The sequence below is a fragment of the Phymastichus coffea genome, unplaced genomic scaffold (assembly GCF_024137745.1).
Source record: "Phymastichus coffea isolate CEN01 unplaced genomic scaffold, Cenicafe_Pcof_1.1 PCOF00018, whole genome shotgun sequence".
Taxonomy (NCBI): domain Eukaryota; kingdom Metazoa; phylum Arthropoda; class Insecta; order Hymenoptera; family Eulophidae; genus Phymastichus; species Phymastichus coffea.
The window spans coordinates 2714061-2726626 of record NW_026706829.1 but is presented as its reverse complement, the minus strand read 5'-3'; the positions used below and the strand labels follow the sequence as shown (position 1 = coordinate 2726626).

Sequence of the window (12566 nt, the reverse complement as noted above, 5' to 3'; positions counted from 1 at the left end):
CATATTCTTTCATGTTAAATAATTAAATTGCAAATAAAACTAGCAAAACATTGTATAAATCGGTAAAAACGGCGAATACGGGAAAGGATGCGCAGCTTTTCACCCCTTGTATTATAACGAACAGCATGTAAGTTCGTTATGTCTCTCTCTCCCCAGGAACCATCAAATAATAATTATCTATAATAATTAATTATCATGTAAACATGTTTAAATAATTGCAGCGTGGACGTCAGCGAACCGGTAAGTGACGCGATTATAGTTCGATTATCGATATCGACTCGCGGCGCGAACCTCGCGGAGAGGCGAGCCCTTCGAGGAGAGAGAGAGAGTAGAGACAAAAAAAGTAAGTCTGCTTCCGATCGGCAACGAGCAAGTAACCGGCAACGTGAGCTCGCTAATTACTCGAGAGAGCAATCAGGTTTGATAGCCACACACGTGACAACCATCGACGCTGTTCCCGAAAAGCCCAGCGAACACTCGGTGATAGAAGCAGAGAGAAAAAGCGTAAACGCAAGAAGCGATAACGCGATTAACAAATCCTTTGCAAGCGAGCGCGCCGAGAACTACTTGCGAATCTACTGTAGAGCGACTCGTCAGTTCCAGCATTGTAAGTACCAGTCTGTTAACTTGGCTTCTCTCTCTATGGCTCTCTCCTCCTGCGTTGCTTAAATTGCGTATCCTTGTCGATACCTTACCGCATAGTTGCTTATTTCTTTTCTGTTTTCGTTCGGCCTACGAACCGGCTTCCGTTATACGCGTATTGTCGCTTCGTCCGATTTACAACGAGCAAGTGCGGTTGCCGTTTTCGTCTAAGTCGAGCGACCGAGACATTTCGACCGGCTAAAGAGCCGACACGAGTGAGCGATGTAGGTTTCTCGTTCGAACGGTGCGCGCCGGCTAGCCGTCGCCATTGTGCCTAACCGCTCTTATAGGGCGTGCGCGGGCAAGTTCCTCGCTGCGTAGCGTGTGCGCGGCTCGTCGGCTGCACTGAAATCTGACGCGAGGCTATCCACGCTGCTATTTGTACTGCGCGCGAACTACGCTATTCTATGCTTGTGTTGTGAATAAATGAATTCAATTCACTCCTTTGCTATGTGTCATTTTCCCTCGATTCCTAGTCGTATATGCGATTATGCGCTTTAGCTTCTCCTTGGCTGTCGCGCCTTGTCATACGAAAGCTTACGACACTCTCCGCGGGCCAAGTTTTCGACTCGAGAAGGAGGCAACTGAGCTGCTGGGCCCAGGACGTTCGGTGCAGGAGTGCCGATCAGCTCTGGAGAGCCATTCATCTACTTTTCCGCGGTTACTTTTATATAGCGTGTCCCGCTCGAGCGAAGCTGAGCAGGAACCCCGTTATAGTATTAAGGGAAATAGTCGTTTTGAAGCGTCGGCAAAGACAACGTATGTTCATCCTAGCAGGTTCTTCAATATTTTCTATGTCTGACTCGTATAAAAACATCAAAACATTGTTTAATCTATATTGGGATTTTACATCCTCCTACTATATGGGGGATGTTTCGTTTTCCGGGGATGGGAAAAGATCTTGAGGCACATATTAAAACTGTTTTCAAGATTTGATGTTTCCTGCAAGAAAATATATATAAGTAGTTTGTAGCACAACATAATGTTTACCTATACAGTATTCCTATATAGCCAAATATTAATGATTTTGTGGGGGTGGTTATTAGTGGTTGTTTTTCATCTAGATAGTTGTATTTTGGTTTTACATATCTAATACGGCTATAATCATCGATTAAAAACACTAATGACTATTTTCTGAAAAATTTTTTTTTCGTTGCAATTTAACCTTGCGAATTTCAGACTCATCATTTGTACAACAATAGTAATTTAAAAAAAACCTTAAATCGGTTCCTATTGATCGAAAAAAAAATTATTTTTTCCAAAATATTCGTTTTCAACTCAGCTACATATATTTCTAAGAAAGAATTTTCTATAATGCATAGGAAAACCGCAGATTTAATTGCTTAAACAGAAAAGAAGGTGCACTTTTTTTACGTCAAAAATAAGGTGTTGCAAATTAATGTTTTCATTCGCCCCTAATCATTTATCAAAATTGGCGTTTTGACAAAGAGATTGAGCCCTTTTGTAACTCGATATTTTCGGCCAAAATAAGTTACTAGAGGAACTGGTTACTACTAAAGTTATTAGAGAAAATAAATTTCTGTTCGTTGGTTGGGATACAAAAAAGAAAACTAATACGAAACTAAAACTAATAATTAAGAAAAGAAGTTTTTGTTTATATTATATCACTTGCAGTTCACTCGTAACACTCAAGGAGTTCAGATGTGCGAATGATTGCTCTCTAAATTTAAAGTGACCGTTAGACAGTGGAAGTAAACTGACACAGTAAACAAACATAGTGCATTTAAATCAAAACAAAACAAAATCACACAAATAAACAATAATATTGGCATAGCCGTCATGGCTACAATTAAAGAAAAGGTGCAGATCACACCTGTCAAAAATTCGGAAGAAGCAAATAATGATATAACAACCTGGAAAACTGTACAACAAAAACGTGCAAGGAGTAGCCAAGAAGAAAACAAAATAACAAAAAAGAGACAAGCACATATCAAAGAATACTGGCTAGGTAGCAGTATAAAACCAATAGAAACAACTAACCAATTCGAATTACTAAAAGAAAATGAAACCAGTGAGACAGTTAAAACAAACACACAAACAATAGCACCCACAATAAACAAAATAGCAAAAGCACCACCAATATTCGTTAACGGTGTCCTTAACATAATCCCGCTACATGAACTACCCGAGAAGGTAGCGGAAAACGAATACTCGTTAAAAGTACTTAATAATAATGAAATAAAAATTTAAATAAATGAACCGGAACTTTTTACTCAAATAATCAACGAATTAGAAAAGAAAAATACTGACTTTTATACATTTCAAAGAAAAAAGAACAAACTATATAAAGCTGTATTAAAAAATATGCATCCTTCAGTAGACACAAACAAATTAAAAATAAAAATAGAATCATATAGCCATGAAGTAATAAGAATAACAAACATCAAGCACAGAATTACGAAACAACCGTTGCCAATATTTTTTATAGAGATAAAACAAAAAGGAAACAATAAGGACATTTTTTAAATAAACAAGCTAATGCAACAAATGGTTAGGTTTGAACCTCCATACAAAAAAAGAGACATTCCACAATGCATGCGCTGCCAAGAATTTGGCCACACAAAAAATTATTGAAACAGACCTCTAGTCTGCGTAAAATGCGCAAGGAATCACCTCGCCAGCAAATGCCCAATTCAAACAAAAGTAGATAAAGTTAAGTGTGCGAATTGCGGTGGGAATCATATAGCTAGCTATAAAGATTGCAGTGCAAGGATACTCTTACAATAAATACTTTTTCCAGAGTTAAAGGCAAAACAAATAACCGAAAACACCGTTAGACCAGACATTTCATATGCATAGACTGCAACCGGTAATAAAAACACGATAAATACAGAACCCAAACAAACACCGACACCACAACAAACAGTAAATAACACCAACGACAGTCGACTCGTAAACATGATGACGCAACAAATGAATAGAATGGACACTATGTTAAATCTATTCACCACACACATAAATAAGATAAAATTAATACAGAAATAAACATATAAATTTGGAACGTTAACAGTTTAGCGCAAAGAAACATAGAAGTAAAACCTTTTCTTATAGAAAATAATATTGATATAATGCTAATATCTGAAACTCACTTGACACATAAAAGCTTTTTCAAAATCCCACGATATACGAGATCTGTCCGGAAAGTATCGGGCCTACGTTTATATCTTCGCGCCATAGTGTTCGAGCGACCTCTACCGGACAGAAACGTCAACAGTAAAGCCTCACGAATCTAATGGTTACTTACTGACACCTGCCGGACGTATAGTTCATGCGCAGCGTGTCTTTGTTTACAGTGCCTTTTTCGCGTTCATCGGATTTTGATATTGTCAAAAATGACTGAAAAACAAGATCAACGAATTTGCATCAAATTTTGCTTTCAACTCAGAAAAATGAGTTCGGAAACTATTGAAATGATGCAAAAGGCCTTCGGAAGCGAGTGTATGAGCAAAACACGAATAAAAGAGTGGTATAAACGGTTTCTCGTTCCGGCCGACCTTCGACGACAAAAACCGCAGATAATATTGAGCAGGTGCGACATCCAATCGAACAAGATGGTCGTATGACTGTGCGAGAACTAGAAAAAAACCTTGAGATACCAAAAACTATCATTTCAGAAATTTTAACCGAAAATTTAGGAATGAAACGCGTGTGTGCGAAATTCATCCCAAAATTGCTCACAGCAGAGCAGAAGAATATTCGCTTAGAAATCGCTCTGGGCAATCTGGAAATGGTCAATAATGATGATAATGTGCTTAGAAAAGTTATTACAGGTGATGAATCATGGGTTTATGGTTATGATCCTGAAACAAAACAACAATCTTCACGGTGGAAGCATTCTGAATCGCCAAACCAAAAAAAGCAAGTCAAAGTCGGATCAATAAAGAATACTACGTTCAAATTTTGAAACGTTTGCGTGATGCAGTAAGAAAAAAACGGCCGCTCTTTTGGGAAAGTGGTAACTGGCTTCTTTATCACGATAATGCGTCAGCGCATTTATCCAATCTTGTGGAGCAGTTTTTGAGCAAACACAATATCGCATTGCTTCGACAACCTCCATACAGTCCCGACATAGCCCCTTTTGGCTGTTTGGCTGTTTCCAAAACTAAAAAAACCACTCAAAGGACACCGATTCGGTGACAAAACAACGGTTGAAAACAATGCGACGAGTGTACTTAAGGCTATCCCTAAAAGTGAGTTCCAGGACTGTTTTGAAAAGTGGAAACATCCATGGAACCGTGTTATTCAATCAAGTGGGGATTACTGTGAAGGATGCCACCCACCAGATGATAAAGAATAACGCTAGCACGAAAATATAAAGGTAGGCCCGATACTTTCCGGACAGACCTCGTACACTGTACTGTACAAACCATCCCGACAGCAAAGCACACAGAGGAACAGCAATACTAATAAAAAATAATATAAACCATCATGAAATGGAAGCACATAATAAAGACTATCTACAAGCAACAAGTATCGCAATAACGGATAATTACGGACAAATAACATTTTCAGTATTATACTGCCCACCTAGGCACAAAATAATCAAAGAACAATACAAAAAATACTTCGACAGCTTAGAAAATCGTTTTCTCGCTTCTCGCAGGAGGAGACTATAATGCCAAACATACATGGTGGGGCTCAAGATCAAAAACTCTAAATCCAAAAGGAGCAATTTTATACACGGTAATAAAAGCAGAAAACCTAACAACAATTTCAACAGGTAAACCAACATACTCGCCGTCCGACATTCACAAACTACCGGATTTAATAGATTTTGCAGTCACTAAAGGCATATCTTACAATCACCTAACAGCTAAATCGTGCCTCGATTTAACTTCAGACCACTCATCAATTATTATTAACTACACCTCAACAATCGTAACCAATGCAAAAAATAGACCCCTTTATAAAAAAAAAACAAACTAGGAGTATTATAGAACGATTTTAAATGAAAAACTCACATGTAAAATACCACTAAAAACAAAACAAGATATTGACATAGCAGTAGAAAATCTAAACAACAACATTAAAAACGCTATTAAAAACGCAACTCCAATATACCCAGAAAATTAAAAGATATTTTCAACGATTTCGAAAACAGCATCAGATAAAATCAATGAAAAAAGAAAATTAAGAAAGATATGGCAGCAGACTAGATCAATAAAACAAAATATAACAGGGTAATTAAAGAACTTAAAAAAATTCTGTACGACGAAAAAAATGAAAATATAAATAATTAGTTTGTGACAGGACCACAGCGATGCTCGCTGGCCCTGTATACGGCACTCTCCTCGCGTGAACGCAGCGACCGAGTATACGCTATATAGCAACTACATACTTGTGTCGTTGCAGGATCTGGAGAGAGGAGCGCGACGATCGGCGAAGTGTCGCCGTGAGTGCGAGTGAGAGCGAGAAGAGCGAGAGAGAGAGAGAGAGAGCGATTTTGACTGATTTTTGACGGCGAGAGAAGTGGGATCACGGCGGCGCGAGGCTTCGAATTTAAAAAAAAAGAAGGGCAGTTAGGCGCGAGCTCTGGAGTAATTAGGGTCGCCTAGAGAGAACCTTCTGGAGAGTTCCGGCTAGAGAGGAACCACTGCCACTGGTGCGACAGCTATTTCTGCCAGGAAGAAGAGCTATCAAGGAAGCAGAGTCATTTCCAGCAGCAACCATATGCCGTCTACGGGTTAGAGGCAGAGCTGCGGCCCTTCCTGCAGCCACCACCTCCATCGTCGCCAGGGCGCCATTGCCAGCGGGTCTCCGCTTTCGCCGGCGTCGCCTCTCTACCAACGGGCCGTCGGTGCCCGGTGGGTTCAAAGCTAGTTTACTCTCTCGCGCCAGCTCTCGCTCGATCATAGATTCGAGTTTATTACGAGTAGTTTTATTGCGCACGCTGAGCGATCTCGCTCGCGTGACACCGCGAACTCTGGTCGCGAAAGGCTTAGCGAGCGCGCTCGCCTTGACGAAGTGAATCTTGTAGCGTTTATTTGTAAAAGGGCGTCAATAAATGAGATCGCCATATGTAATGTTCATTAATCAGAGTGTCCGATTATTTGAATCATCCTCCCTAACCAGAGCGAACGTCGACCTGTGAAAGTCAGCGCCGGCTTTCTTGACCGAGAAAGAACCCAGTAAAATTTAGCAGAGACCAGCCCATGGCGCACGGTGGCTGACCCCCCCCCCCCCCGCAACTTAACTAACCTAACTCCAACAGAGGATTCCGATTACTCACTATGAAAAGCAACCAAAAAAATTAAACAACCAAAAAATTTCTCTTCGTCTATTTTAAAAAATGACATGACATGGGCACGTACTGATATTGAAAAAGCTAACACATTTGCAGAACATTTAATAAATGTAATAAATCCATATATCTATTGAAGGCTGCCAAGGTAAAAGAAGTAAGCCATCAAATTCAACAGCTGAAAAATGTAAAGATCCCTGGACATGATAATATAACGCCAAACTACTGAAAGAACTTCCCATAAAAGCCGTAAGATACATAACCATCATATTCAACGCAATATTTCAATTACATTATTTTCCTGCAATACGAAAAATAGCAACAATAATTCTTCTACAAAAACTGTGTAAATCGCTTCAACATACCGCATCTTACAGGCCAATTAGTTTATTACCAGCACTTTCAAAAATATGCGAAAAAATAATCATTAAAAGACTGAACAAAACACTACAAGAGCAAAATAAAATACCAGAGCACCAATTCGGATTTTGTAATAATCATGCTACAATAGAACAAATAAATAGTTACAACACAGATAAGAAACATTTTTAAAAAGAATGAATACTGTAATGCAGTATTTCTTGATGTAGCTCAAGTATTCGATAAAGTCTGGAACGAAAGATCACTATACAAACTAGACAAAGTCGTACCAGGAGAACTATACCTATTACTAAAATGATACTTAAGTTCTAGAACATTTAAAGTAAAAATAAAAAACGAAAGAACAGAACGTTATCCAATAAAAACCGGCATTCCCCAAGGCAGTGTTCTACGCCCCATATTATATTTAATTTACACACACGATCTCCCGACCATGGAAAACATTAATATTGCCACTTATACAGATGATACAGCTATATTAACAACACACACTAATGCAGCGACCGCCTCTAATAATATGCAAAAGTACTTAAATAAAGCTATGCTCTGGTTTAACAAATGGAGAATAAAAGTTAATGAAACAAAATCAATCAAAGTAACTTACATACTAAAAAAAAAGACTTGCCCTCCAGTCCACATAAACAAACAATTAATATCTCAAGCAGACAAAGCCAAATACTTGGTATGCACCTAGATCAAAGATTAACATGGAGAGACCATATATGGGCAAAATGAAAACAACTTAACTTTACAGGCAAGAAAATATTACTGGCTACTGGAGAGAAAATCCAAGCTAGCCATTAAAAATAAACTACTTATTTATAAAGTAATAATTAAACCAGTATGGACATACAGCATTCAACTCTGGGGCACTACCACAAAATCAAACATAGACATAATAGAAAGATTCCAAAACAAATCACTACGTTACATCACAGATGCACCATGGTTTATTACAAATAAAAATATATGAAAAGAAGTAAACATAACAACTGTACGAGAAGAAATCGAAATATTCAGAAGAAAATATACCAATAGAATTCTGGAACATCCTAATCAACTAGCAAAAAAGCTAATAACTACAACACCAATAGTTTCAAAATTTAAAAAATATCAAACACCATTTGTAAATAAAAATTAAATGAATACATAAAGGTACTGATCACTGGAGACGTACCTACATGCAATTATTGTCCACATAGGACAGATTGTAACATTTATTGGAAATAAAAAAAAAAAAATATCACTTGCATAATCTTTTCCTTTACCAGTATCTATAAAGTATTTGTCTAACTGTAGTAAAACACTCTATCAGTGTATTTAAGAATGAATGTCTTTTTCGAATAGATTTGTATGTTCATTTTTGTTTGTGCATGAAGTGTACAGCGAATTATCAACATTCTTATGTTGAAATAACAAAATAAGAACATACAAAAAAAAATAATAAAAATCGACGCCTGAGGAGCAGTTCTGTTTCAAAGCTCACACAAAATACACATTGCAAAAATATTTAATCCATTGAAAATGGATTTTTTGTCTCTGTTGATTGGACTATTATTGTAATGTAATACTTTATTTATTTTTTACCTTTAAATAAGTAATATATAATTAATTTGGAATAAATGAATAAATAAAAATTAATAACGAATAATTATTTTCAGATATGCCAACAGAAAAAAAATTCTATATCTAAAATTAATACTGAAAATGTTGATTTGCATTGTAAAATAATAAAATTTAAAAAAATCAAAAAATTAAAATACATTTTATTTACAATAACTTGTCCTTAAATTTTGTTTTCTATAATCCAGCAAAAATATTTAATACTATCTTACTTGTTATCTATGTTTCGGACAAATAAATTTATTAAAACATTTTTAAATTTGACAAACTGCAAATTTGAGGATAACATGTCATTCACTCTTTGTAAAAGGGGATAATGGCTTTTCTGAGTATTGGCCAAATTCTTCTAAACATATTTTAATATCATCTTTAATATTTTCAATGTTATAGAAAAATAGAATTATTAAAAAATTGTTTAAATTAGTAATAATCACCAATGCCAAGATATGCTGGATATTCACCATCTAGGATGGAATTATTGCATTTCCAAGCATTGGCAAATCTTGCAGGTACACTTTAACATCTTCAGTATTTTCAATGCTGTAGAACAATATAATCATAAAAAGATTATTTAAATTAGTAATGATTGACAATGTATAGATATATTTTAGTTACAAACATATTTGTAACAAAAGTAATATGTCAATCTCTTCTGTTATTTCGAATAAGACCTTAAAAATACCTAGGTTGTACAACTTTTATTTTCTGATATCTAAAAGGAAATCATATAGTAAAGAATATGTAATAATCCAGAATGAAATTTCAGAATACATAGCAATTGATATATCTTTTGAATATCAAAGACTCCAACTGCAATCTCTGTTCAGATCTCCTCTGTCAATTTCCATTGACATAATCATAATAAAAAATTTTTCATGAGTCTCAAAATAAAAATTAAATCAACAGTATTCTATTGATGGTAGTATTCTATTATAGTATTTCATAAATTTTGATATTTGTTTAGACATGCTTGACTACTGACATTTGGTGGAAAAATGTCATATACATTTTTATAGTATACAGGAAACAATGACATTTATTGGAATAGCTTTTTATGGATTTCATTGAATAACAAATCTAAGCTGTGCTAAATTCTAATACATGGTATTTTAAGCAAATAAGCTATAGATTTTAATGGTTATTAGTCAATTTAAATATGCTTTATATATTTAAATGAACAACTAGATAAGGTAATACTAAGTTTTAGTTTAACATTGACAACTATTTGTAAATAACTAACAATAAACTAATTTCCAATGGTTAATTTCAATAGTTAAATCTAACTTTATCGGACAATGTATTATTTCACATAAAAATATCTAAATAAGAAATTTCACTGAGGAATTTCATGAAATAAAAACTTTCTAATTTTATTTACATTTCTTAGAAAACTACTAAAGTAAACTTATTTATCTTAATTTATAACAATATATAAAAACTTTATTTTGTGTACAGATTCATTGCAATTATTATTCACAAAAAAACTATCGAGTATAACAATACTTGACAATAAAACTATAATAATCCAATTTACTATGTAAACATTTTTTAATTCATTATTCAACTAAAAATCTAAGAAAATGGTTTATTTTTTTCTTTTTATTGAAATATAGAAGATCAAACTTAAAAATTTCTTCAAACAAAATATGTGTATACAAGTTGTATTTTATGTACTATGCAAAACGAATTGACAAAAATGGATTACATTAAAATTTTATATATTATATTACAATTTTCTTCAATTATTAAATTTTTCTTAACATGGAAATTTTATTATAAATAGATTTTTATTATATAGAGAATGTGATAAATGAATAATTACATAATGTAATTTCGATCAAATTTTGTATACCGACTGAGAAGTATAATTGTGTGCGCGCGCGCGTGTATGTGTGTGTATAAATATAAAAGCATGTTTGTTTTAAATCAACAAAATTTTTTTTTACTTTTATAGATTTTTGTAAGGTTTGTAAAAATTCTTTATTACGATACATGCATTATTCTGTATACATAATTACAAAAATTATACAGTATTCACTAAATTATCAATTTCATCATAATCATTTCATTATATTTTATATAGACTAAAAAGATGAACTTTTATTGTCAAATTACTCGAACGATTCGGAGGTATTAATTAACTAGATTATCAAAATACTTACACAGCAGTTTTTATCGTGTCCAGTGATACTTCAGTTTTATAATCATAAAAGACTGTTGATAAAAAACAGCAAAATGTTAGACAAGCCGATACGCTTAAAGTATAAGCTAGGATTGAATTTGATCTTGACAAAAAAGTATGCATTTTGATTAAAAGATTTTTAATTAATGGACTATTGAAAACGATATTCAGAAATAATATTTTGCTAAGTTCTTCTTTTAAATTTACTATAACAAAACTAATTGATTACGTGGTGAATAAATATATATATTATATATGAAACCAAATTCCTCATATTTTCATGTGTTTACTTTACATCAGTCAAAAAGCGACTAGCAGCTCCATCAACCCAGCAACCAAAATTCTTGGAAAATTATAAGAAAATTGATTTTTAAAAGAATTTTGAATGCTCGTTCCAAAAAGTATTAGTTCTAAATTCTCCCGTCTATTTGTTAATAAAATATTCAATAATTACATAGTTACAAATTGAAATTAAAAATTTTTCTTTTGTCTTATAAAAATGACTTCTTGCATTTTAAAACATATTTTTTTCTAAATAATTCTTAAGAAAACTGTTCGATAAATCGGTATCGTATGGCATAGGAAAAACAGAAATACTTTTAATTTGAATAAAATATTTATTTTAGCCTACTTCCCAATGGAATACAGCGAGCGAAGTGACCAAGGCAGGGGCCTTATTGCGGTGATAGTCATACGTACTTGGAAACTGCGCAGTGCATTGTGCGCCATGTTATCGCGAATGTCACAAAACCAATGTTACTTTAAATAAATTAAATTAATAACAATAATAGTACGAGGTGTGATCAAAAAGTAAGGTGAATTTTTATTTTTCTCAAAAAATATTTATTTATTCATCAATTTTTATTTTATCTCCTTCAAAGTAATCCCCCTCGAATATAATGCACTTATGCCAACGCTTTTTCCAATCCTCAAAGCATTTCAAAAAATCATTTTTTGTGATCTTGTTTAGTTCATCCTTCGATGCCGTCTTTATCTCCTCAATCGTGGCAAAACGCCGTTCTTTCATGGGCCTCTTCAGTTTTGGGAACAAGAAGAAGTCACAGGGGGCCAGATCTGGGGAATACGGTGCCTGTGGCATCGTTACTGTGTTGGTTTTAGCCAAAAATTCGCGCACAGGCAACGATGTGTGAGCAGGGGCGTTATCATGGTGCAAAAGCCAATTTTTATTTTTCCACAAATTCGGACGTTTCTGGCGGATTGCTTCGCGCAAATTGCGCATAACTTGCAGGTAATATTCCTTATTTACTGATGCACCACGCCCCTGCAGTCAAAGAAAACTGTAAGCAAAAACTTTACATTTGATCGAACTTGGCGTGTTTTTTAGGTCTTGGTGATCCAGAATGCCTCCACTGGGACGATTGAGTCTTAATCTCGACGTCATAACTGTATACCCATGTTTCGTCACCTGTTATAACCCTGTTGAGTAAATCTGGATCATCGTTGACGTCATTCAGT

The 12566-nt window shown here is 34.6% G+C and overlaps 1 protein-coding gene across 2 annotated transcripts in view; it reads right to left on the bottom strand.

Moving 5' to 3' along the window:
* LOC131675258 (signal peptidase complex subunit 3) overlaps positions 1 to 11377 on the bottom strand; it is a 338782-nt gene extending 327405 nt beyond the window's left edge. For both annotated transcript variants that reach the window (XM_058954171.1, XM_058954170.1), the window contains exon 1: positions 11071 to 11377. In XM_058954171.1, coding sequence (XP_058810154.1) covers positions 11071 to 11213 — 143 coding nt within the window. In that variant the 5' untranslated portion in view covers positions 11214 to 11377. The remainder of the gene's footprint in view (positions 1 to 11070) is intronic.
* Between the last annotated feature and the right edge of the window lie 1189 nt (positions 11378 to 12566).